Source organism: Cricetulus griseus, chromosome 8 (genome assembly GCF_003668045.3).
Source record: "Cricetulus griseus strain 17A/GY chromosome 8, alternate assembly CriGri-PICRH-1.0, whole genome shotgun sequence".
Lineage (NCBI taxonomy): Eukaryota > Metazoa > Chordata > Mammalia > Rodentia > Cricetidae > Cricetulus > Cricetulus griseus.
The window spans coordinates 99,134,207-99,157,088 of record NC_048601.1 but is presented as its reverse complement, the minus strand read 5'-3'; the positions used below and the strand labels follow the sequence as shown (position 1 = coordinate 99,157,088).

At 47.4% G+C, this 22,882-nt stretch overlaps 1 protein-coding gene across 4 annotated transcripts; it reads right to left on the bottom strand.

Annotated features, from left to right (window-relative positions):
• Nucleotides 1–579: 579 nt before the first annotated feature.
• Znf746 (zinc finger protein 746) lies at nucleotides 580–21,693 on the bottom strand. Of its 4 annotated transcripts, none has more exons than XM_035448595.1 (7): nucleotides 21,392–21,691; nucleotides 18,497–18,796; nucleotides 18,300–18,381; nucleotides 17,337–17,450; nucleotides 5,003–5,194; nucleotides 4,287–4,412; nucleotides 580–3,120 (listed from the first exon to the last, which is right to left on the bottom strand). In XM_035448595.1, exons 1-7 carry the CDS (start codon nucleotides 21,413–21,415, stop codon nucleotides 2,024–2,026), a joined length of 1,935 nt encoding a protein of 644 aa, XP_035304486.1. In that variant the 5' UTR covers nucleotides 21,416–21,691; the 3' UTR covers nucleotides 580–2,023. The 4 variants fall into 4 exon arrangements, with proteins under 4 accessions (XP_035304486.1, XP_035304487.1, XP_027284300.1 ...); XM_035448596.1 differs by having other exon boundaries at nucleotides 580–3,117; XM_027428499.2 differs by lacking the exon at nucleotides 21,392–21,691 and adding an exon at nucleotides 20,687–21,283.
• Between the last annotated feature and the right edge of the window lie 1,189 nt (nucleotides 21,694–22,882).

The window sequence follows — 22,882 nt, the reverse complement described above, 5'->3', positions numbered from 1 at the left end:
TTCTTAATTATGTGTATCTGTGTGGGAATGTGTGTGCTCATGAGTGCAGATGTCTTCAGGGGCCAGGGGCCTCAGATTCACTGGAGCTAGAATTACAGCAGGCTCACAGCACCTAACATAGGTGCTGGGAATTGAACTTGGATCCTCTAAAAGAGCAGCAGGTACTCTTACTGCTAAGCCATCTCTCTAGCACATTTTTTTTCCCTTTTCTTTAAAAAATTATGACCAAGACAAAAAATACCAAAAGTGTGAGGTAAAATATGAACAGTGATTGGCCCTTGGGTGGCAGGCAGTGTGGCAAAAATGCTACTGGAAGCAGCAAGACAAGGATGCAGCTGGAAGGGTGGGCGGACTCAACAGCGTACATCCATTTTCTTGACATTCCATACTTTTCTCCAAGAGTATCCGGAATACCATCTCAAAATGAACTAAATCATATAAACTTTGCTTACAGTCGGTGGCAAAGTGACCCACACATAGTTCCCGAGGTGGCTACAGTGGTTGAGAAATGGTCTGGAGGTGTTTAGAAGCAGCAGGGAAAATGACCGAATGTCTTAAGAATGGAAGCCATCAAACAGCCTTGGTGCTGGTTAGGTTTTATTTTTAACAGGATGTTTTCTGTTCATTTGTTTTCCAAAATATCAGTTATATCAATATTAGAAGTGTAAACAGGTACAAAATATACAGTACATAGAAACAATCTTCTTAACTAGTCTATTTCTAATAAAAGTACGCAGGAGGGAGCTGAATGGGCACCATGGTCTCTGCCCTCTCAGGGAGTCATCACCCATTTGGGCAAGAGGACCAGTGGCTACTTTAACAAAATGGGAATGGCTGTGTGTGGAGGGACAGCACTGTTATGACAGAAACTTGGACCTAGCTCTAATCCCACTATGAAGATATTCCAGGCCAGCCTGAGAAAGCCACTTACCCAGTTGCCTGGCATTCCAATTACCTCCAAGTGCCTAGTGACGCGGAAACACACGGGGGTGGGGGTGCCAGCTTGAGCTGCCAAGGCAGCTCTTGATGATCTGATCCATTTGTGTGGGACAAATCTTCTTAAGAGGGCAAGACCTCAAACCCTTTCCTCCCCTCAACTGATGGTCCACGAGTGCTGGGGCTCAGTGATGCTCTTCCAAGTTCCTGGAACACACAGCACTCGTGGTGAGAGGCTGTGTCCCCTTTGAGCCCTTTATTTCTTCTCTCAAAAGAAACACCTGTCTAGCTGCTTCCCAAAGCCATGGTAAGGAAATGCAATGTGAGGTGGAACCACTTTGAAAATGAACAGACTACACACTGGGCAGTCAACAGAACACGCCCCAAGATGGATGGCCCTGGCTTTCTGTGACTTCATGTTCGAGGCCCCAGCACCCTCCAGACCTAACACTACTACAGTGGAAGTACCACCTTAGACCGTACCACAGATGGCTCAAAACAGGGGAAAGTCAGGTCTGGGCTTTAGGCATCTTTTCAGAAGGTAAGGGCTGCTTCTAGTGGCGTCCTTACTGCCGAGTGGAAGCTGTCAGTCTAGGCCTCAGTGCCCTCATAACCCAGGGCCTAAGGTCTAGACCAGCAGCCTGTATAGAACAGGAACTCACCTGCCATAGGGCTGTGTGGCCCAAGGCCGTGAGTGACCTGGCCTACTCTTGCCACTGACCACTTTTCCAAACTTAAACAAGATGACACATCCCTGAAAGCCACAAGTACACTCCAGAACTTCAACTGGTGTTGCTGTTTTCCATCTTTTCCCTCAAGAATTAAAGAGAAAAAAACAATAAAAAATGGGTTTGTAATTAAGTTACTTAAGGTCCTACTAAGGTGTTCAGTCTCACAGTCGGAATCCTACACTCTTTAAGGTGGAGGCTGCATTGAGTTTCTTTCCAGTGATCAGTTCAGCAACATGGAAATTTGGCTCTCTGCCAAGTCTCCCTTTTTGCTTCTGAGCTTTCAGGCCACCCTGATGTCTGCACACGGGGCTTTGTACATTTGTGGCTTGCAGGGGCCACAGGAGGGTTGGGGGTCCTCACAGGTCCCCACTACCATCAGTGGGTCCCAGGACACTTAGGCCACAAGTCCAGTCAGTCACAAGGTCTGTGGAGGCCATGGGTCCTTTGGCTGCGGGGCTCTTGAAGGGGTCGGGAGGAACTGGCAGTGGTGGGAGCGGCTGCCCATGAGTGGGTGCCTTGGCCACTGCCGGGTGGTTGCGCTGGTGCTTCCGGAGGTGGTCCTTGCGGATGAAGCTCTTGCCACACACTGTGCAGGTGAAGGGCCGCACGCCCGTGTGCGTTCGGTAGTGGTCGATGAGCTTGGAGCGCTCTGTGAAGCGCTTCTCACACTCGGTGCAGGGAAAGGGGCGCTCGCCCGTGTGCAGCATGCGGTGGCGGATGAGGTGTGCGGGGCGTGTGAAACAGCGGCCACACTCCCCGCACCGCAGGGCGCTACTGTCCCGTGCGCTGCCCCCGCCTCCACTGCCACTCCCGCCTCCAGTAGTGGTGGAAGCTGCCCCTGTGCCGGCCCCGTCGGACAGTCCACAGCTGCGCTGGTGCGCACTCAGGCTCACCTGCAGCTGGAAGCTCTTTCCGCACGTGGCACAGGTGAAGGGCCGGCCTCCGGGCGGCGCTGCTGGGTGCTTCTTCTGCCCCGGCTTGTGGCCAAAGCCTTTTGTCCGGCCGGGGTATTTGCAGGGATCGTTGAAGGGTCTTGGGGCCTGGCTGGGGTCTAAGATGGTATCTCCACTATCAGGAGAGGAGAAAGGGAGCCCCTCGGGAACCGTCCTCGGGTTCAGGCCCACTGGAGGTTTACACCGGAAATTCCAGCCCCACCTGACGCCACTGAAGAGCCAATCCCCGGCTGGGGACTCCTCCTGTGCTATGGCAGGACTGAGCTCACCAATGTCCCTCTCTGGCCGAGTGGGCTCCCGCAGGCCCAGCACTGGGTCCTGGTTGGGGAAGGAGCTGCCTTGGCTTTCCCAAGCTCCTTCCTGGACAGGGCTAGGAAAGAATCTTGCTGCTTGGCCTGGTGCAAACAGAGTCCCATGAGCCTCTATGTCGGTGGCATGCACAGGTGTTGCCACCACTTCCTCTTCCTGGACTTCTGTTTTGATAACAATTTTTACGTCTGCTGAGAAGAGAGAAGAGCAGAGATCATTCTGAACACTTTTAAAGGACAAAAACGGTCAGTGCCTTCATTTGGAAGCGCAGCAGTTGGTCAGCACCATGGAGCACCCCAGATCAAGTGAGCACCCTGTCCTGGTTGTAAGGCTCACCAAAAGCTTCACCTGGCCCGGTGACTTCCCCACAGTAAAAGAAACCCCCAAACTTTGTCCCAGATTCTGTTTTCTGTTTCTTTGGCTGTTAAAATAAATCATGAGTTTATTCTAAGAAAGGGAGTCTGAGTGTGATGGCCATGTACTAAAAATAAGGCAGAAGCACAAATCTGGCCTCTGAGGGAGGCGTCTGGGACTTTGTACAGGGTTAGGCACAGTTCCTAACCACGGCTCCACTGCCAATGCCCAGCTCCACAGGGCTACAAGATTAGCCTGGACACCACATCTAAAGGTACCTCAGCATGCCATCTGGTACACAGTAACTGCAGTTATCTGATGACCAAAACGCTATTGAATGAATAGAACTGTTTGACTTAAAATATATTGAATTTCAACCCCAAGGCCTATTATCAGGGATCTTGAATCTTTAGTGTATTTGGGTGTACGATGGTAAAAGATGACAGAAATTTTAAGGTGACAGATTTCAAACAAGAGAATGTATATAAGAATGTGAGAGTCAGCTGGGCGCACGCCTTTAATCCCAGCAGAGGCAGTCGGATCTCTGTGAGTTTGAGGCCAGCCTAGAGCGAGTTCCAGCACAGCCTCCAAAGCCACAGAGAAACCCTGGCTCAAAAAAAACAAAACAAAACAAAACAAAAAAAAGAATGTGAGAGTTGTTCTTTCCAACTCTGGCTTCCATTGTCTTTGTCAGTACCAATATCTAGGTTGTGGTTTTAGCTTAGTCTGTTGCACCTGTGCCATGGGAGCCACAGGTTGCCTGGGAGGAGGTGGGAAGGCCTGTCCTCCAAGAAATCAGAAAATTATTTGAATAACTCCACATGAAAGGAACTGGCATCTCTAAAAACATGGCATCCTCAAGAAAGGTTGTTCACACCAGAGAGTTCTGAAGGAGAAGAGAGCAGAAGGCACAGGGAGCTGTGGCTGGCAGGGTGGGACAATTCACCAGTAACAACAGGCTCCCAGGCCAGGCATTCACTCTCCTCTCCTGCCCCTCCTGTACCTTCTGTGGATGCTGCTGTGTTGAGCTTCAGTGTCCCATCTGAGCATGCTGAAGAGGGGTGGTGGGGAGGGAGGTCTGCTTGCCAGGAAGTGGGCGGGATGGTGGTTGTAAAGTTGGAATGGACACCTGTAAGGAAGAGAAATCGCAGTCTGTGGGTTGGGGAAGGACGAGGACATGGAGAACAGTGAACATGAAAGCTGAGGGACAAGGGCAGGGTAGTGAAACCTTGGAAGTCCTGTTATGAATGACCATGTGCCTTGGCCTCTCGGAAGTCAATGTCTTTTGCTCCCTTCTCTGGAGCATTGGAAAGTCAGATGTTATCAACTCATTCACCTTTCTCCAACAAGAGGCTATGCCTCAAGGTAGGTTTGAAAAACTGCTTGTCAGGCCAGATTTCTTTTTCTTTTTAAAAAGACTTATTTTTATTTTATACACATGGGTGTTTGTCTGCATGTCTGTGCACCACATGCATGCCTCATACCCTCAGAGGCCAGAAGAGGGCATCAGATTCCCTGTGACAGTTGTTAGCTGCTATGTGGGTGATGGGAATTTAATCTGTGTCCTTGGAAGAGCAGTCAGTGCTCTTTACTAGCAACCCCTAGGCTAGATCTCCTGAGAGCTCACAGCTCCCCAAACACTTTCAGGAACCTTCCCAACCTCTACCCTCAGTCCCTAAAACTCATCCCAGAGTCTGCTCCCCTGTCTCAATTACTTACCAGAGGTAGCATCTGTGGAGATGTCTCCTGCCCCAGAGTCCAACTGGCTGAGGCCCCAGGGCTCTTCCCCAATATCTGGCTGTCCAGCTGCCCAGGCTTCCACACCTAGAGCCTGCTGCTCTTGCAGCTGGAGCTCCCCCTCCTGCTTGATCTGCATCAGGAGGTCAGGGGCAGGAACTGGAGCTCCAGAGCCTAGGAGAAGGAGAGCATGTGAGCCTCTTAGGCCTGAGCTGGATATGTACATGATCAAGGAGAGCCTTAGGGTCTAACAGCACAAGAAAAGATATGGCAGTGGGCGTGTGGGTTGGTGAGAAGGAAGCACACACAGACATGTTCAGGGCTAGAGCTGATCCAAGGGTGAATCCCAGCTGCCCTGGAGTCCTGCTGTCACTTGTATGTAGTACAGGAATGCTTGAACTCTCAACCCCGTCTTAACCCCTCCTTTCTTTTGTTTTGTTTTTTTTCTCTGTATAGCTTTGGAGTCTGTCCTGGAACCCATTTTGTAGACTAGGCTGGCCTCCAACTCACCGGCAATAAAACCCATTATTATTATTATTATTTTCACTATTATTATTTTTGAGAAGGATCCCTCTATGTAGCTGCAGCTGTCCTGAAACTCACCCTGTAGACCAGGCTAGCTTCAAAACAAAAGGCTTTAAAGAGCAGAAGGAAGCTACACCTGTGCTCAGGCCTTAATTCCAGCTCCTTGGCAGGCAGTGGGAGGGATGATAAGCACATTATTGAAGGTTTCCTGAGCAACATTATGAAACCCTGCCTCAAAATAAAAAGTGGGGAGCAAACCAAACAAAGACAGCCGGGGACATAGTGCAGAGGTAGAGAGTACTTGCCTAGCCTGTGTGAAACCCTAGATTTAACCCCCAGTTTGAGACAGAAAGAATCAAGAATGGAATTAGTATATTAGAATAAGGGAAAACAATGTGGAGAGCATTAGATTAATTTACTGAAAAGAATATTAAGCCCGATCATCTCTAGTAAAAATCCTAGGGGAATGGCTTGAGGATGAAAGAAAAAAAAAGGAGTGGGCTGAGGTTAAAATGGTAAAAAGCATACTTCAAATGGTATTCTGAATGAAAGAATCCCTAGAAAAATTACAACTTGTCAAAACTGACCAAAACAGGAACAGAATACCTAAATAATCTTATAAGTAAAATACACTAAATACACTAAATCTGTTGTCTAAAACTTCCAACAAAGAACATTTGAGACCCACATGGCTTCAATGGTGTCTTCTGAATACTCAGAGTCGATCATTCCAGCATCAAGCAGACTTTTGGAGCAAATGGATCCCACATAATGGTTTACATCTTTAATACTAAAAGCAGGAGGAGGCAGTCTAGAGTAGGAAAATTATACTCTAACTGGCGAACAATCAGCATAATAAATCTACAGTGTACAGCAATGCAATGATCATGATTCACTAACGTTGATTCCAGTACTATAAAGTTGGCTTAATTTTAGGAAATCATGTAACTTACTGTAACAGTACACTAATGGAACAAACAAACAAAAAAACATATTGTCTCAATAGATGCCAAAGCCAACAACAAATCCATTCTATAAAACTCTGTAGTCCCTCCTGTTGGATGTTGGAAACCCCTAGCCACCCAGAATAGTACAACTTTTCAGTGGTATTCTCAATGTGGAAAATTCAAAGCAGTCTCTTTAAAATCATGATCATTAGAGTGCCCATTATTGTAGTGAAAATTTTGTTTGTGTTTTAACAGATAAAGCTTGCTTGAAGATCAGAGTGCAGAGCTAAGCCACTAGAGGCCAGGGAGTGGTGGCACACACTTTTAATCCCAACACTAGAGAGGTGGTGCCCATTTCCTACTGAAGCCATTACAGATTTGACACCAGAAAACAAAACATCTTTATTAATTAATGCTGTGATTAATTTCTGAAAATAATTAGACAATTATTAGAAAAGTTATCAGTATTAATGAGAATTTCAGCAAGATTTCTAGAAATGTCAACAAATGAGAGGCAACTGCTTTTTTGTTTCATTTTGGTTTTTTGCTCAAGACAGGTTTTCTCTGTGTAGACCTGGCTGTTCTGGAACTCACTCTGTAGGCCAGGCTTTTTTAGTACACCACTAGTGTTCTAAGGAGCCAATCAATTGCTACTTTTCTTCTGAGGACAGGATCGCCCCTTTTGTCTGAGAGTCTTAACCTGAGACACAATGGAGGAAAGCAGAGAGGCTAAGCTATTTTTATGATGGTAATTCAGACTTCCACTTTCATCTGTGGACAAGAACTTTTTTACAATGACCCTAGTATCAGAAGTTAGCCTGGGCTGGGCTGGAGCCTGTTCCTAGCAGGGACGTTGAGGACATCTGTTTCAGGAGGTGGCCAGTGGCCCGGGGACTATGCTGGTCTAGCTCCTGATTCTCACCTCTCCTTTATAGAGTGCTACTTCACACTATCAGAGACTGGCTGTATGAGGGGCAGAGGACTGAAAATAGCACCTCCACAGAGCTCCTGATGGATGGGTTCCTGTCCCTAGTCTCCATAAATTAGCAATAAACAGAAACTGCCAGTTAAAACAAGATGTCATTAAGCATAGCAATTAAAAAAATAAAAAAAACAAATCACACAAGAAACATAATTAAAGAAAAAGTATAAAACCTTTTGGTCATAAAATTATAAAATCTAATTGAGATATTACAGATGGAATAAGGAAGGCAGATCATCAAGTATAGCATGGCTCTGAGAGTGGAAAGTATCAATACTTTGCAATTTCAAAACCCCACTTGTATTTTTCATGGTACTTGATTAGGCAGTGAAAGTTTCCTCACAACAGTAAAGGAAAAGAACAAAGTACCAAGGTCTCTTCGGCTATTCAACAGAAAACCTAATCCTGCTGTGTTAATGACTTGATTATGTAAAGCAAAGCTTGAAACTTTCAGTAGGAAATACAAGACTTTATGATCTGGAAATGGGGAAACATTTCTTAATTGTTGGAGACACAAAAAGAAATAGACTCATACATGCAGGGAGTACAGTGGGGTGAGAAGCATGTGGGCTTTACAACATAGTACAGAGCACACTGCTTAGCAGAAGAGTACTGCCTATCATATCCATGGTTCTGAGTTCCAGCTCCAGTACACAAAACAGTCAACAAACCACCCCACTCCAAGAGAGTATCAGCACATATACAAAGATTCATATTCATATATGTTAAGAAATCTTACAAATGAATAAGAAAAACAAATAAAGGATCAATAGAAGAACGGCCCACAAACCTCACACGCATCCAAGACCATTTCACTCCCACATGATCACAGACTTTCAAATGAGGCAGGAGGGACCCCACTTTCAGGGACACTGACATTACTGGGTCATTCCCAGGTCTATACTAGAGAAACCTTTACAAATGCCTAAGAATTTTCACAACAGCATGCACTTATAGCAAAACAACCAAGCCAAACCAAAATCTAGAACTAACCCCAAATAACTCAAAACTTAGAAAAAAGTGCAAATACTCCGCAGCAGTAAAAGAAATGAAATGTGTTAGTCATAGAAACTATGAAGTGAAGAATCATGGAAGTGAACTACTAGTTTTCTACAAAAGCACAGAGGGCTCAAGCACAGATGTGAAATGAGAAAAGCAAGTCCAAGAAGGAAATCTGCACCGTGGTACCATCCCTAAGAAGTGTAAAACCAACAATGGCTTTTGGGAACACACACAGAAGATAACAATAAAGAAAGCAGGGAGGGACTGCTCAGTTACACATTTCTGCTTGTTAATAAGAAGGGAAGGGCTGGTCTTGGAAGGACATGGACTCTGGAGGGTCCTGGTGCGGCTCAATTCTCGTGCTGGGTATTGGCTTCACTCTAGATACTTTACCAATCTTGTTTCTGGGTATTTTCTTACTATTATGTGTGATGCAGAAAAACCATATAAAAAGACAAAAGCAACTCTCTATGTTTGATGATAACACTTGTCCACAATAAAAACTTATGGCTAGGAGATGAGATAGAGTACTTGGTGACCATATGCATGCAAGGATCTATACTGGATTCCCACACAACTTCCCCCAAACCATCCAAAACTTTTGGTTAGGTACAAGCAGAAGGAAATGTCCATGGGCATGGTGCTGAAGGCAGTGCCTAGCACTTTGCATATTAGGCGAGAGCTCTATCACTGAGTTATATCCTCAGCCTTTTCTTTTTTAAGACAGGACCTCACAATGGAGCCTCAAATTTCTGATACTCCTGCCTCCTATATGTCATGATTACAGGTGTAAATAAAACCATATTTTATTTAAAATTATATAATAAATCGCCAATTTAATAGGATAGTCTGAAACAATTTTTAAAGACTTATTTATTTATTTATTTATTTTGGTTTTTCGAGACAGGGTTTCTCTGTGTAGCTTTGGAGCCTATCCTGGGACTTGCTCTGGAGACCAGGCTGGCCTTGAACTCACAGAGATCCACCTGCCTCTGTCTCCCGAGTGCTAGGATTAAAGGTGTGCACCACCAACGCCCAAAAGACTTATGTATATGGTGTGTGTCTTTGTGTGGGTATATGCAAGTGAGTACAGGCGTCCTTAGACTGAAGGTTTAGAAGCCAGAAGCACTGCTTCTCTGGAGCTGGAGTAACAGATGTCTGTAAGCTGCCTGACATAGGTGCTCGGAACAGAACTTGGGTCCTCTGGAAGAGCAGCAAGTGGTCTTAACTGTTGAGGCATCTCTCTGGCTCCTTTTGAAGATACTTTTTTTTTTTTTTTTGAGATAGGATTCTCTGTGTAGTAGTCCTGGCTGTTATAGAACTCACTCTGTGGATTAAGCTGGCTTTGAACTCACAGAGATCTGCCTGCCTCCGCCTCCCAAGTGCTGGGATTAAAGGCATGTACCACCACCACCAGGCTAGATACTTTGTGGGTTTTTTTTTTTTTTTTGGAGACAGGGCCTCACTATGAAGCCTTGGCTGGCCTGGATCTTGCTATGTAGACCAGGCTGGCCTCAAACTCAGAGATCTTTGCCTCTCAAGTTCTGGGATGATAGGCATGCTTCACTATGCCGGATCCTTTAGAAGATATTTTAAAGAGAATTCCTAGGGAGGTAATGATGACACACATCTGTAATCGTGAGACTCAGTAGCAGGGCTTCAGATTATTATTATTATTATTATGTTTTTTTTTGAGACAGGGTTTCTCTGTATTGCTTTGGAACCTGTCCTGGAACTCACTCTGTAGACCAGGCTAGCTTTGAACTTAGAGATCTGCCTGCCTCTGCCTCCCAAGTGCTGGGACTAAAGGCGTGCGCCACCAACGCCTGGCTGCAGGGTTTCAGATGTGAGGTAGACAAGGAAATGGAAGAAGCCGTTATCTTGGTAACTGTGTCTATGTTCAAAGTGTTGCTTTGTGGCTGAACATCCTAAACTGCAGTTGGGTATTTCCCACTATATTAGAAGGAAGGGGAGGAGACTCTCCCAGTTGCCACACATGAGAGCTAACAAAGTGTGTATGCTCCAAGGACTCAGGCTTCAAAACAGCATTGTCACTGTGGTTTTGATCTCTTTAGTGGGTTTCTAAAAAAAAAAACATGGGAAGAAATACCCTAGAAGTGTGGTCCAGTGTACCATGATTTGGGAGGGAAAGGGTTACCTTACCACACAAATTGCTCCTCACCTCATAAATATTCATAACATCTCTTACAAAATAACAAGTGCAAGATCTTTTTCAGCTACACTGAAAAAGTGCTCCCCACTCTCTGACGTGTACTACGGCTTTGCTTCACTCTGCTTAGTAAATTATTACTTAAACTGAGCCCCTCTGATGAATTCTTTCCTTTAAGACAAGCCCAAGAAATCTCCTCCCAGGTAACAGTCCCAGCACTCAACAGGCAAGGCAGGATTTCAGGTGCAAGGCAAGCAGAGGCAATACTGGGAAATGCTATCTCAAAGTGAAAATAAATAAATTTAAAAGGAGGCTTGTGTATAGCTCAGTAATAGAATGCTAGCTTGTCAAGAACAAGGCTCTGAGTTTACTCTTTAGTTTTGAAAACAAAACAAACTACCCAATAAAATAACAATGCATGATGAAACTTTAGAAACATCAGCAAGGGTGTCTATTCTACAACATCTTAGCCAAATTGTTAGAGTAGAAAAACAATGTTGTATAAGTCCCTGGGTTTTATCCCCAGCACTACCAAAGTCTTAACAAATGACTCACCATACCTAATGAGGGCAGCATTTTTTAAACCTAATGAAGTTAAAGTATACCACATACATCCTTGCTACAACTATATAAAACACAAAATTAAGTCTAAAAGAAAATCCTATTTGTTAGAGAAAGGACCACCAGGCCAAGACTGTGAAACCTATTCAACTTCTAAGAAACTATCAATAAAAGAGTCTTCCTGTAGACAGAAAAGCTCAGAGTTGTAATGATGGCAGTTCTCTAGAAATTAAATCATAAAGCAAGTGAATAAATTCATTCATGTTCCCAAGAGGATTTTCTTGAGAACTTAGAGATTCCAAAATGCATACTGAAGAGCAAAGATCCAAGAATAGCCAGACAGTTCAAAGACCAAGCAGGGCAGGTTTGACCCACAATATAAGGCTTTGAGGAGCTGAAAAGTGTGGCGTTGGTGGAGACAGACAGAGCAACAAACAGAACAAAGAGCCTGTGAACAGCCTTGTGTACATATGCAGAAACTAGTTCAAGATGGAGGTACGTTTTGAGTCAGGGTCTCATGTATTTTAAGCTGGTCTCCAATGAGTTTTTTAAAAAACATTTATTATTATTGTATATGTTTGTATGAGTGGCAGTGTCCATATGACATAACACAAGTGTAGAGGTCAGAGAGAAACTTTCAGGAGTTGGTGCTCTCTTACCATGTAGGTCCCAGGGATTGAAATCAGATCATCAGGCTTGGTAGCAAGTGCTTTTTGTGTAGGGTCTGTTAGTCATCCCGCCAACTTTCTCTGTAGTCATGGATGATTTTGAGTTTCTGATTTTCCTGCCTCCACTCACAGTTCGTTAAAGGTATGTGTCATTGTGCCCAGTGGAAAAATTTTAAATTCTCATTTGAAGCCTATATACATATTAATTCTAGATGGAATAAGGACTTAAATTTAAAAAGCAAAACCTTAAAAAAATTTAAAAAATATAATGTGAGCCAGGCGGGTAGGGTAGTGCATGCCTTTAATCCTAGCACTTAGGAGGCAGAGGCGGTGGATCTCTGTGAGTTCCAGGCCAGCCTGGTCTCCAGAGTGAGTGCCAGGATAGGCTCCAAAGCTACACAGAGAAACCCGGTCTCGAAAAACCAAATAAATAAATAAATAAATAAATAAAATAAAAAATATAATGTGGGCTGGCAAGATGGTTCAGGGTGTAATGGAGCTGGCTGCTAAGCTAAAGACCAGAGTTTGATCACTAGGATACACATGGAATAAGAGAACAAACATATTCTACAAGCTGTCCTCTGACCTTCACGTGTACCATGGCATGTGCAAGTGTACACACATGCCCACACCCCTAAATTTAAAGTGTAATTTAAAAATATTTAAAGGGGGCTGGAGAGATGGCTGAGTTGTTAAGGGCACATACTGCTCTTCTTAATGACCAGAATTCAATCCCTAGCACCCTCATCAAGCAGCTTACAACTGCCAGCAACCTCAGCTCCTGGGGATCTGACACCTCTGACTTGCATTCATGTGCACATACCCCCCATACATATAATTAAAATAATAAAAATATTTAAAAAATATTTACAGGGCCTGCAGAGATGGCTCAGCTGTTAAGAGCATTTGCTGTTCTTGAAGAGGACCAGGTTCAGTTCCCAGCATCCCATGGTGGCTCACAACAATCTATAATTCTAGTTCTAGGGGGAATATGATGCCCTCTTCTGGCCTCTGTAGGTCCTGCACACACATGGTGCACCTACATAAATGCAGACAAGACATTCATAAACACAAAATAAAAATAAGTTTATCTTTTAAAGAAAAAAATTAAGACAATATCTTGCTCTGCTTCCTGTCTGCCCCGAGATGAGCAGACTCTTTTTTTCTTCTGTATGCTATGATATTCTGTCAGAGAAACAAATTAAACTGAGATACAATTTCACCCCTGCCTGCCTGGCAAATGTTGATTATGAAAAGTGGGAAAAAGATATCAGAAACACATTTCAAAATGCTGACGGGCAAGGCTTCTGTTGACTCTGAGGAGAGCAGTGGTACTGGCAGAGGGGGTGACCAAGACCGATACAGGGGGCATCTTAGGTCTGCTCCAAAGAGACATGGACATGTTGATGCAAGGATGTGCCACTCCCATGCTGCTGTGGACTGAAAAAAGACGTTACTGGACATATCCTGCAACAGTTTCTTTTCTTTCTTACTTGTTTTTGGTTCTTGTTCTTGTTGTTTTGATAGGGTCTTACTATGTGGCCCTGAATGGCCTGAAACTTGCTTTGTCATCTAGGTGGCCTTGAACTCATAGCAATCCATCTGCCTCAGCCTCCAAAACACTGGCATACATTATTACATCTGGATTTTTCTTTTATCTTGTTTGAGAGAAAATTTCATTATTGTATTCCTAGCTGGTCTCAAGACTCTTTTGCTTTCCAAATGCTGAGATTACAGGCATGTGTCACACCCAGCTATATAGTTGTTTTTCAAATATCAAGCACCTGCTGAAAAGGCTAGGGCAGGTGCAATAGGCTCCACCTCTAAGCCAGTACTGAGGTTATGGTAGGAAGGCCTGCACTAAAATAGCAGGACTACCTCCCACAGCAGCAACACCTAATAAGTGAGTACAGACAAATGTGAAATACAGAGTAAAAATACAATGACATGTACGTTGGCTTCCCAAAACACTTGGGCAATGAAGGTCAAGTAGTTACTGCATGAAGGATGGGACTGAGTCTACAAAGGCAGCTAACGGTACCAGAGATACATCTTAAAGCACGGGACTAAGCACACACACAAAACCACTTCCTGAATTCCTATTCTCTGTTATGAAATATTCATGATCAAAACACACACCTTTTAATCCTTTGAGATTTATAAATGGGAGGGAGGACATGCATATAATGAATAGATAAATACAAAATACTTGGGACAGAGAGACTACAATTGTGGGTGGGAAAGCTACAATGTTAGATAGGGTGACTGGGGAAAGTCCTATTCAAAGGCCTGCCTGTGGTGGCTCTGAACAAGTACACCAGCCAAAGATTTGGGACCAGCAGCCCCGAATGCTGAGCAAATAGTTTAGAGGACAGTGGAATGAGAACAGAAAGACAGGGGAGTGGCAGGTTCGCTGGGCTGTGGAGATTGGATGGAAAGTTAGGATGTGCATTTTAAGGGGTTCTTTGCTCGGTCCAAGCAGACTGTAGGGGCTAAGGGCAGGGCCAGTGAGACTGAGCTGTGGAAGCAGTCTCCATAACTGAGTGGGGGGGTTAGGAAGAGAGAAGGTGGATGGGCCAGAGAACTTGGGTAAAAACCAGCTTATAGCTGGATGGATAGAGAGGCCAGGGAAGAAATGAGGGGAGAATGGGTTTCACAGGGAGATCCCCAGCTTGCCTTGGGTGTATTTGCCATGGCTCTCTATGGGCCACTCAAATGGAAGCACAGGCCACAGGTAGTGGGGTGTGGGAAATTCAGGCAGAAATCAAGGCTAGGGGCACACACGCAGAGGTGGGTACTGAGGCCTAAGCTGCCATGAGGAAAGGACTGTGAAAATGAGGGGACACCATTTCAGAAAGGTCTCAAGGCCACAGGAAACAGCAAAGGAAGGGCAGCAGGGGTGGGGCAGGAACCACAGGAGATAGAGGTGTCCTGTGTATCCAGACAAGACTTCAGGAAGCAGTGCTATGGTTGGGTGTGTCCCTGGGATCCCTATGTTGGAAACTTAGCCCCTTGATCTTTGTTAATGTATTAGAGGCTTTGTAACAAGGCAAAGGAGATTTGCTTTTTCACAATGGGATGTCCTTTGTTGCCTTCAGCAACAAGGGCCTCACCAGGTATGGCCCCTTGACCTTGACTCTACAGCCGCCAGCTAGGACTATGGGGAATCTATAATGACACAGTCTTTGATATTCAGTAGTAACAGAAAATGGGTTATGACAGCAAGTCATGGTGGCAAACTCTCTAGACACAATGAGGAAGGCAGGCCTTTTGGCACTATCAGTTCAGTGGAGACGGATACAGTCGAGCTTAGTGGGAGAGGCACCCAGATAAAAGGGATGGCCTGGAGACATACATGCTCCTTCTGGAGCCAGAATAGGGGCTACAGAAGTGGGGCAGTCTTGGGAGGGTAGTGGGGTCAAGGGAGGAAATGTCTGTTGCCCTTGAGAAGGTGGCATAGGGCAGTGTCTTGGGCCAGGCAGAAGGGAAGTCATTGGACTACAGAATGGCTGGGTTAGCAGAGCTACAGGACAGAACAGGCAGAACACAAGAAGTTGGAGGGCCGTGAGAATTTTTTTTCTTTTTCTTAAAAAAAAAAAAGATTTATTTTCTCTTATGTGTGTGAATGTTCAGTCCATAAGTTTATACAATGTACCATATGTGTGTCTGATAAAGAAGGTACATGTGTGCCTGTTGTCTGAGGCGTCAGATCTCTTAGAAAGGGAGTTGCACAGACGGCTATGAAATACCATGTAGGTACTGGGAAAAGAACCTGAGTCCTCTATACAAGCAACACCTGCTCCCCCCTCCCAGGTTTTTAAAATTAAAAATGAAATTCTTAGTTTGTGAGCTCTATATAACCAGGACTAGGTTTGGTCTGTGAGCAATAATTTGCCAGCCTCTGAGCTAGTGAGGCAACTGAGATGATGCTGGTGACGACTGGCTGATAAAAAGCTCCCACTAAATGCTGGTCAGGAATACCACATGGGACTGGCTGCAGGGTTACGGGTTTGGCATTGGCAGCTGTGTGGGTGCAAGTGCAGAGCAGGCAGATGATTTCTCTGGGATTATGGAACACATGCTAGGAAGGAATGAGGAATCCATCAACAGTGCCAGATGGTGAAGCAGGGTAGAGAGGTAAGGCCACCACATGGATGTAGCAAAGCAATCTTCAGGAGTAGAGATCTAAAGGAAGTCTTAGCTCAAGACAGGGTTTCAGACGAGAGAGAGAGGCTAACAAGGTCAATGAGCAGGAGCAGGACACTGGCCTCTTGAAAGCCCAACGTCAAAGGGACATGGAAAAGAGCTTCAGGGCAACGGCACTTGCAAAGACAGATGGGAATATTCCAGCCCCAGGAGTACTTGCTAGGCATGGTGGGTCCTGAACAGCACCATGGAGACATTAGGGGTAAAGAGAAGAGATGAGGCCTGGCAAGGGCCTGGGCCAGCTCAATGAAGACTTGGAGGAGGGCAGGGATCCTAGATGCTAGGACTGAGGAGGGAAGAAAGGCAACAAGTCCCAATGGACAGTGGAGAGTGAGGGCCAGCAACTGGCTGCTTTGTGGACCCTACCGGTTCTCACAAGGGATATTACCACATGTTACAAACATTAAGAAATAAAAATCAGATACCAGGAACTTCTCACTTTTGACTTTGGAAGTCAAGGTTACATGTGTCCCCCACCTCTTCCAGGCAGAGAACTCAGTAGGCACTTTTCCACCATCCAGCTGACACACTGTCCTTGGTACCAACAAAACTCTCGTGAAATACATCTGCTGAACTACATTGTTACTGCATCAGTGAAAACTGGCCATGTGCTCAGCTCTAGACCTGTTTCTGCTCTTGTCTGAGATGAAGCTTAACTTCCATGAAGTAAGCACGTAGAACACATAGGAGTTAACCATAGGGAGACCCGAGTGACACACTATCAAGAGCACAAACCCAAGGTGGCAGGACAGGCAAGGAGCAAAGGAGAACGCAGAGGTTGAGCAGAGACAATGTTTCGCACCAAATAACCCAGCAAGGGAGCCCAGCATCCCCACCCTCCCTAAACTTGCAGAGGTGCTGACTGCTCCAGGGAAACACGAGGCACGATGTTTAGGACCCAATCCACTTGAAGTGAACATCTGATTCTAATCACACCGGACCATCCAGCTTGCCAATGGGTTCTGAAACACCTACTATGTTTACAACTAGATGACTCCTTGCTCGGCTCTGAACAGTGAGAATTCTTCACTCCCTCTTCTCTCATCCCCTGCTTTTGGCTTTGCTCTCTGTGTCCAGGATGGAAATCATTAGTTTCTACAACATGACTGAGTAAGTCAGTTATGACTCAATCATGAAAGATTTAATCTGAAACTTTGTGTCTTTTTGGAAAGAAGAGTAACACTACCCTAGACCTTTGATTTTCTATGTTCACTTGGTCACCTGGTGTGCCCCTGACCTTTTCCCAACCCTTCACCTGGACTTGGGTCCACAGGAACCTCTGGGACCTTGGGGCCGGTGCGACGCCAAGTGCATGGCTCCTTGCCTTGTTCAATCTGGGAGAGGACCTCAGGTTTGGAGATGGCATAGTCTGAGGAAAGACAGGGGGTTAATTTTGCCATGTTTTCATCAGAGCTGGGGACAGGCAGCTGCAAAATCACTAGCAGCCTAGAAACTAAATGCCTTGACTGGTATAAAACAGTTCTCAATGGCAGGCATTCTGCTGAAAAGTCTAGGGACAATCTGTGTAGAATCTAGGGGGTGGGAGAGGTGCTATTGCGTATTCAACAGTGCATATAAAAGACCCCACCCCAACAGTCCACAGGGCTAGCCGTGCTGGGATACAGGGCCACATTAAGTAGCAGCATGTCTGCAAAGCAAAACATACTGTGAGTGTATTCACTCACAGTTCCACCAAACACTCCTGACTAGAAAGTAAGGCCAAGAAATGGGGTCTGGGCCTCTCAGGACAGTAGCCCCAAGGGCTGGGACAGCAGGATTTGGGGGCACAGAAAGAACACCTGTTTTGAGAAGCAAGGTCTACCTTATTCTCCACAGATCCTGTGATGGGTTACATAAAAGCCACCCAACTGATGGTAAAAGAAGAATCCTTTCTAAAGTAGAATTGATTAAAAACACACTGGAGTGCTGTGGCACACCTGTACTCCAGTCTCGACAAAAATAGAGATGTCAATACTCTGGGACTGGTGAGGACAGAGGTTAGCACTGTCCTGGGTCTGCTAATCCACCAAGCAGAAGTGAGTATCTGACACTTCACCCCACAACATGAGAAGGGAAGGATGGCTAGGTGAGGCAGGAGAACTTTCTTTGCTCAAAGTATCTCTGTATCTACACATCACTGAACTGAGAACAACTCTATCACAAAGAGAGGTCTGTGAGCTCTAAAATCCCACCTTACAGAAGAGTGTGTAGGCCTTACCCAGGGAGACCAGCGTCTCATAGTTGCCCCTCATCACGTGCTTGTAGAGCTCCTTCTGCCAGTCCTCTAGTTTGCCCCACTCCTGCTCAAAAAAAGACACGGCCACATCATCAGAGGTCACAGTGTCACACTCACTCACCCACATACTTGCAGGCATGGACCCTTGGGCTCTCCACCCCAGGGGCCCCAAAAGTTACCTTGGGGACCTCGCCCTTGCTGCCAGGGGGAAGCCTCAGAATCCAGAAGTTCCGGTTGCGTAGCAAGTTCTCCACGTTCTCCAGCCGCCGCTGTAGCAGTCCGTACTCCTGCAGCAGGGTCCCCAGCACAGCCCACTTGCCCTCCAGCTGGTTGCTGAACTCCACAGCTGTCTTCTCACAATCAGCCAGCTTCTTCTCTGCCATCCCAGTTCGACCTTCTAGAGAAAGCAGTCGAGCAGCCTGTGATTCAATCTTCCTCTCCATGGCCTGAATTGTAGCTGCCATTGTCCATGGAGAAATCTTCAAGAAAGAGGAAAGAACATCATTCTTTGCACTGTGATCCTTCTCTCCTAGGCATGAGGGGAGCCAAGCTGAGAGTGGGGAGCCCATGTATGTGGGAAGTAGGGACATCCTCTATTATGCACCACACCTTGCTGTAGCGACAGCCTCTTTGGTATAAAGCTCTGGCCTGAGGCTGGCAGGTACCTTGCTCGGGATCCTGCAGCATACTGTGCAGATTCCTCCCTTGGTACTTTCTACCCTAACCCTATTCAGTCATCTTCTGTATGTGCCTACACTGAATATCTCCTCTGGAGGACAGTGTGTCTTTTCACAGCACAGTGTTAAACACATGGTAAACACACAGTGCAATTTTGCAAAATAAACAGTGACTTAGCATTGCTGGGGTGTTTTAGTGGAGAAACGATAAACTGCAGATTTACTAGGGCCCAGCCTGCACTCCAGTCACAATCGTACAGGAACTGCCTGATGATGACCCAGCAAAAACTCCAGCTGCTTCAACTGAGAGGCACAAAGAAGGGTGTTGCTTAAGTGTGTTTAAAAAAACATCTCATGCCCCCTCTTAACACATAAATGGCAATTCCCTTTCCTCTAGGACAATCTGATTTGGTCCCTTCCTAACTGCCCTCCCCTGTGAGCTAAAATTACTATTTCTGCCAATTTTAACCAATCAAAGAGTTATTTTGTTTGTTTTTGTGATAAAGTCTCACATGTCCCAGGCTGACCTAGAACCTGCCAGGTGGCATAGGATGGCCTTGAACCCTTGCCTTCATTACCCCAAGTCCTGGAGTGACAAGTGTGTTACTATGCCTGGCATTACACCTCGTGAACTCCCTGCAAGGTACAATTCAGTCTCAGACATAAGTTGTCCTGAGATCAGCGACTACTTCATCTAGTGACGAAGGTAGACAGTCATACTTTTACATGTGCCAACAATCACAAGACTGATATGTTCCTGTCACTGGAAATGGCAGAGGCTTAAGTGACTTCCCAATCGACATGAAGAGCTCATTTTGGGCGGGAGTGGGAAGAATTCCTCCTTGTACATTGGAGGTGCAACTCACAGGACCAATTAGAGACCCCGAATGGGTGCCACTTCTGGTCAGTGTCTGAAGACAGATGTTCCATACATTTTAGAAGAATACAGAAACAAAAAAAGGTGGATGACTACTTGCAAAATAAAAGTGACTTCTAGGAACTAATGTGGACTCATTTGAGTTGCTGAGAACCAGAATGTGGGAAGACACATCAGAAAATGGGGCCAAGAGAGCTTGACCAGAAGCAGAAAAGCTGGTCTGGATAGTGCTCAGTTTCTCAGGCTGTATAGAAGGAGGGTCACTGTGTCAGACTGAGGACAGAACTGTTCAAAGGGAAAAATTGTTGTGGGATGATACTTCTGGCCTCTTCCTCCTCTTTAAGGCCAGCCCTGTCTGTTTCAGCCATACCCTTGTACTTTGCCACGGTTCCCCCTGCCGCAATCTCTGTGTTACACAAAAGGGCATGTGCATGAACATCTACCTCAGTGATGTTATCCTTGTTTAACATCTGAACAATGGGTCATTTTTTTGAACCATTCTTATGGGGCCCATGGCCTCCGAACTGTGTAGCGGTTGTGCTCTGCTGAAGTCAAAGGGAAGGTGGAACAGACACCTGTGAAACAGGCATCGATGCCAAAACTCGGAGCTCAAGAGGATGGTCTAGCTAAGACGATGCCAAATCCCTCCACTGTTTCCCACCCACATGACGAAGGGCCTTCCAGCCCCTTCCAACTCTGCGCCTCATAACCGAAGACACCATCTCTCCAGGCTCGTGGACCGGCCCTGTACTGCCCTGTCTCTGCCCACGTCCTATGAAACCCTCGTTAACTCAACTCACAAAAGCACAGAATACCTGGCCAGGCAGGAGAAACACGGTCGGCTAAGCACCTGCATTCGAATTTCCGTTTCCACCAGGTTGCCACAACCTTTCTGTTCGACCATATGGCTACTCGTGTACCTGTCTGCTTTCCTTATCACAGCCACTGAACTGTGAGCACTGTCTTCCCACACTTTCTCGCCGAGACAGATCCTCGGCGAGTTAACTTCGCCGGGCCGCCTGCTTTTCTTTTCTACCAGATAATAACTATAACAGCAACTACCCCACGGGCTTGCAGTGCGGACCGAATCATTCCTACACCGGGCTGTGTACAGCGCCAGCGGGGCTGGACAAACGAGAGCAGCCCTCGCGCGCCGCCTGGGGAGGGCTGGGCACATAGTGGGTGCTCAGTGTCTGCGGAATCGACGACGGACACCTCCCAGGTGCCGCCAGGCCGCTGGGGGAGCTGGGGGAGGGAAGCACCAGCCCGGGCGCTGAGGAAGGAGCCCGGCCCGGGGACGCGCGGACCGGGAACTTGGCGCGGGTCGGCCTCCGGGGCGCGGACGGCGGTTCCCGGCGCCCGGCTCCACCCGGTGCGGTAGGCCCCGGCGGACCTCGCGGCCGCTCGCCGCAGCCCCAGGACCGCAGGCCCGGAAGCCCTCCTGGGGCCTGCGGCGCTGCGTGCTGGGCCCCGGCTTCCGGGCCCGAGGCCGCGCGGCCAAGCGCGCGGGCCGCCCTTACCGGAGCCGCGGCCGCCTCGGCCATGGCCTGCGCTGTCCTGCCCGGCGCGGAGGAAGTCGACGCCGCGGCGCGCGGCCCCACGCAGGCCCGGCCGCCGGGTCCTCTCCGCGGCAGCGCCGCTCCTTCCCCGCCGCGCTCCTCGCAGGCTGGCCTCCCGCCGCTCGCCCGCCCGCCCGCAGCCGCAGCCGCAGCCGCACCGCCACCGTCAGCGCCCGGCCGCTCCACACTGCATCCTGGGAGCCGGCGCCGCGGCCAGGCAGACGAAGGCCCGTGAGGCTTCCTGGAGGCAGCGCGGCGGCACAGCTCCACTGCAGCTCGAGCGCGCGAACGGCAGCGCCGGCACCCGCCCGCCCGCCTGCCCGCCCGCCGCTGCTGCCGCCGGCCCGGCCCCGCCCTCCTCACGAGGCCCCGCCCCGGCCCAGCCTCCCGGCCCGCCCCCCGAGCGTCGCCCCGCCCGCCCCTTGCGGTCCCGTGGCGCTAGCCGTGCGACTGGAGAGACTGCCTGCCAGAACTGTCAACTCGGCGGCGGCCACCCGGTTCGGCGGTCTAAAACTTGGGCCCAGGGCTTCGGCGGGCAATGAGCACCCCTGGCTCGGACACTTCTGCAACAGCAGCACGCCTATCTTCGCCTTGAAGGGGAATTAATACCTCCAATAACAGAAAAATGGCTTGATAAGTCACAGGAGGCATCGTGTAGGATATTCTATAATATGTATTATAATAAACTACTACTCATGTTTACGTATCCATCCCCCCCATTCCCTCGCCCTCCCATCCTCCCACGTTCCCCACCAACCCCCTAACCCACCCCCCACCTCCACCCGAGGCATAGTGAGGCCTTCCTTCCACGGGGGACCTTAAAAGTCTGTTATATCATTTGGGGGAGGGCCCAGGCCCTCCTTGCTGTATCTGGGCTGCAACAGTATCCCTCCATAGGGAGTGGGCTCCCAAAGTCCATTTGTGCTCTAGGGATAAACACTGGCTCCACTGTGAGAGGTCCCATAGACTGTCTTGGCCTCCCAGCTGGCACCCACATTCAGAGGGCTTGGTTGGGTCCAATGCTGTTTCCCCAGATTTACGACTAGGGTCTCTGTGCTCTCACTTCGGCAGGTCAACTGTTTCTGCGGGTATCTCCAGCACCGTCTTGGCTCCTTTGCTCATCCCTCCTCCCTCTCCACAACTGGATTCCAGGAGTATGGTTCAGTGCTTAGCTGTGGGTGCCTGCTTCTGCTTCGAACAGCTACTGCATGAAGGCTCTAGGCTCTAGGTAACCAAGGTAGGCGCCAATCTCTATAATAAACATTTTAATGACGTGAAAAATGGAATAAAATGCTATCGTTTAAAATGTTTTGAATGGAGCTGGAGGCACTTGCTGTTCTTGTAGAGGGTTGGGATTTGGTTCCCAGCACCCACATGGTAGCTCACAACCGTCTCTAAATAAGTCCAGTTTCCGTATATCCGACCCCCTCCTGTGGTGTACCTGGACACCAT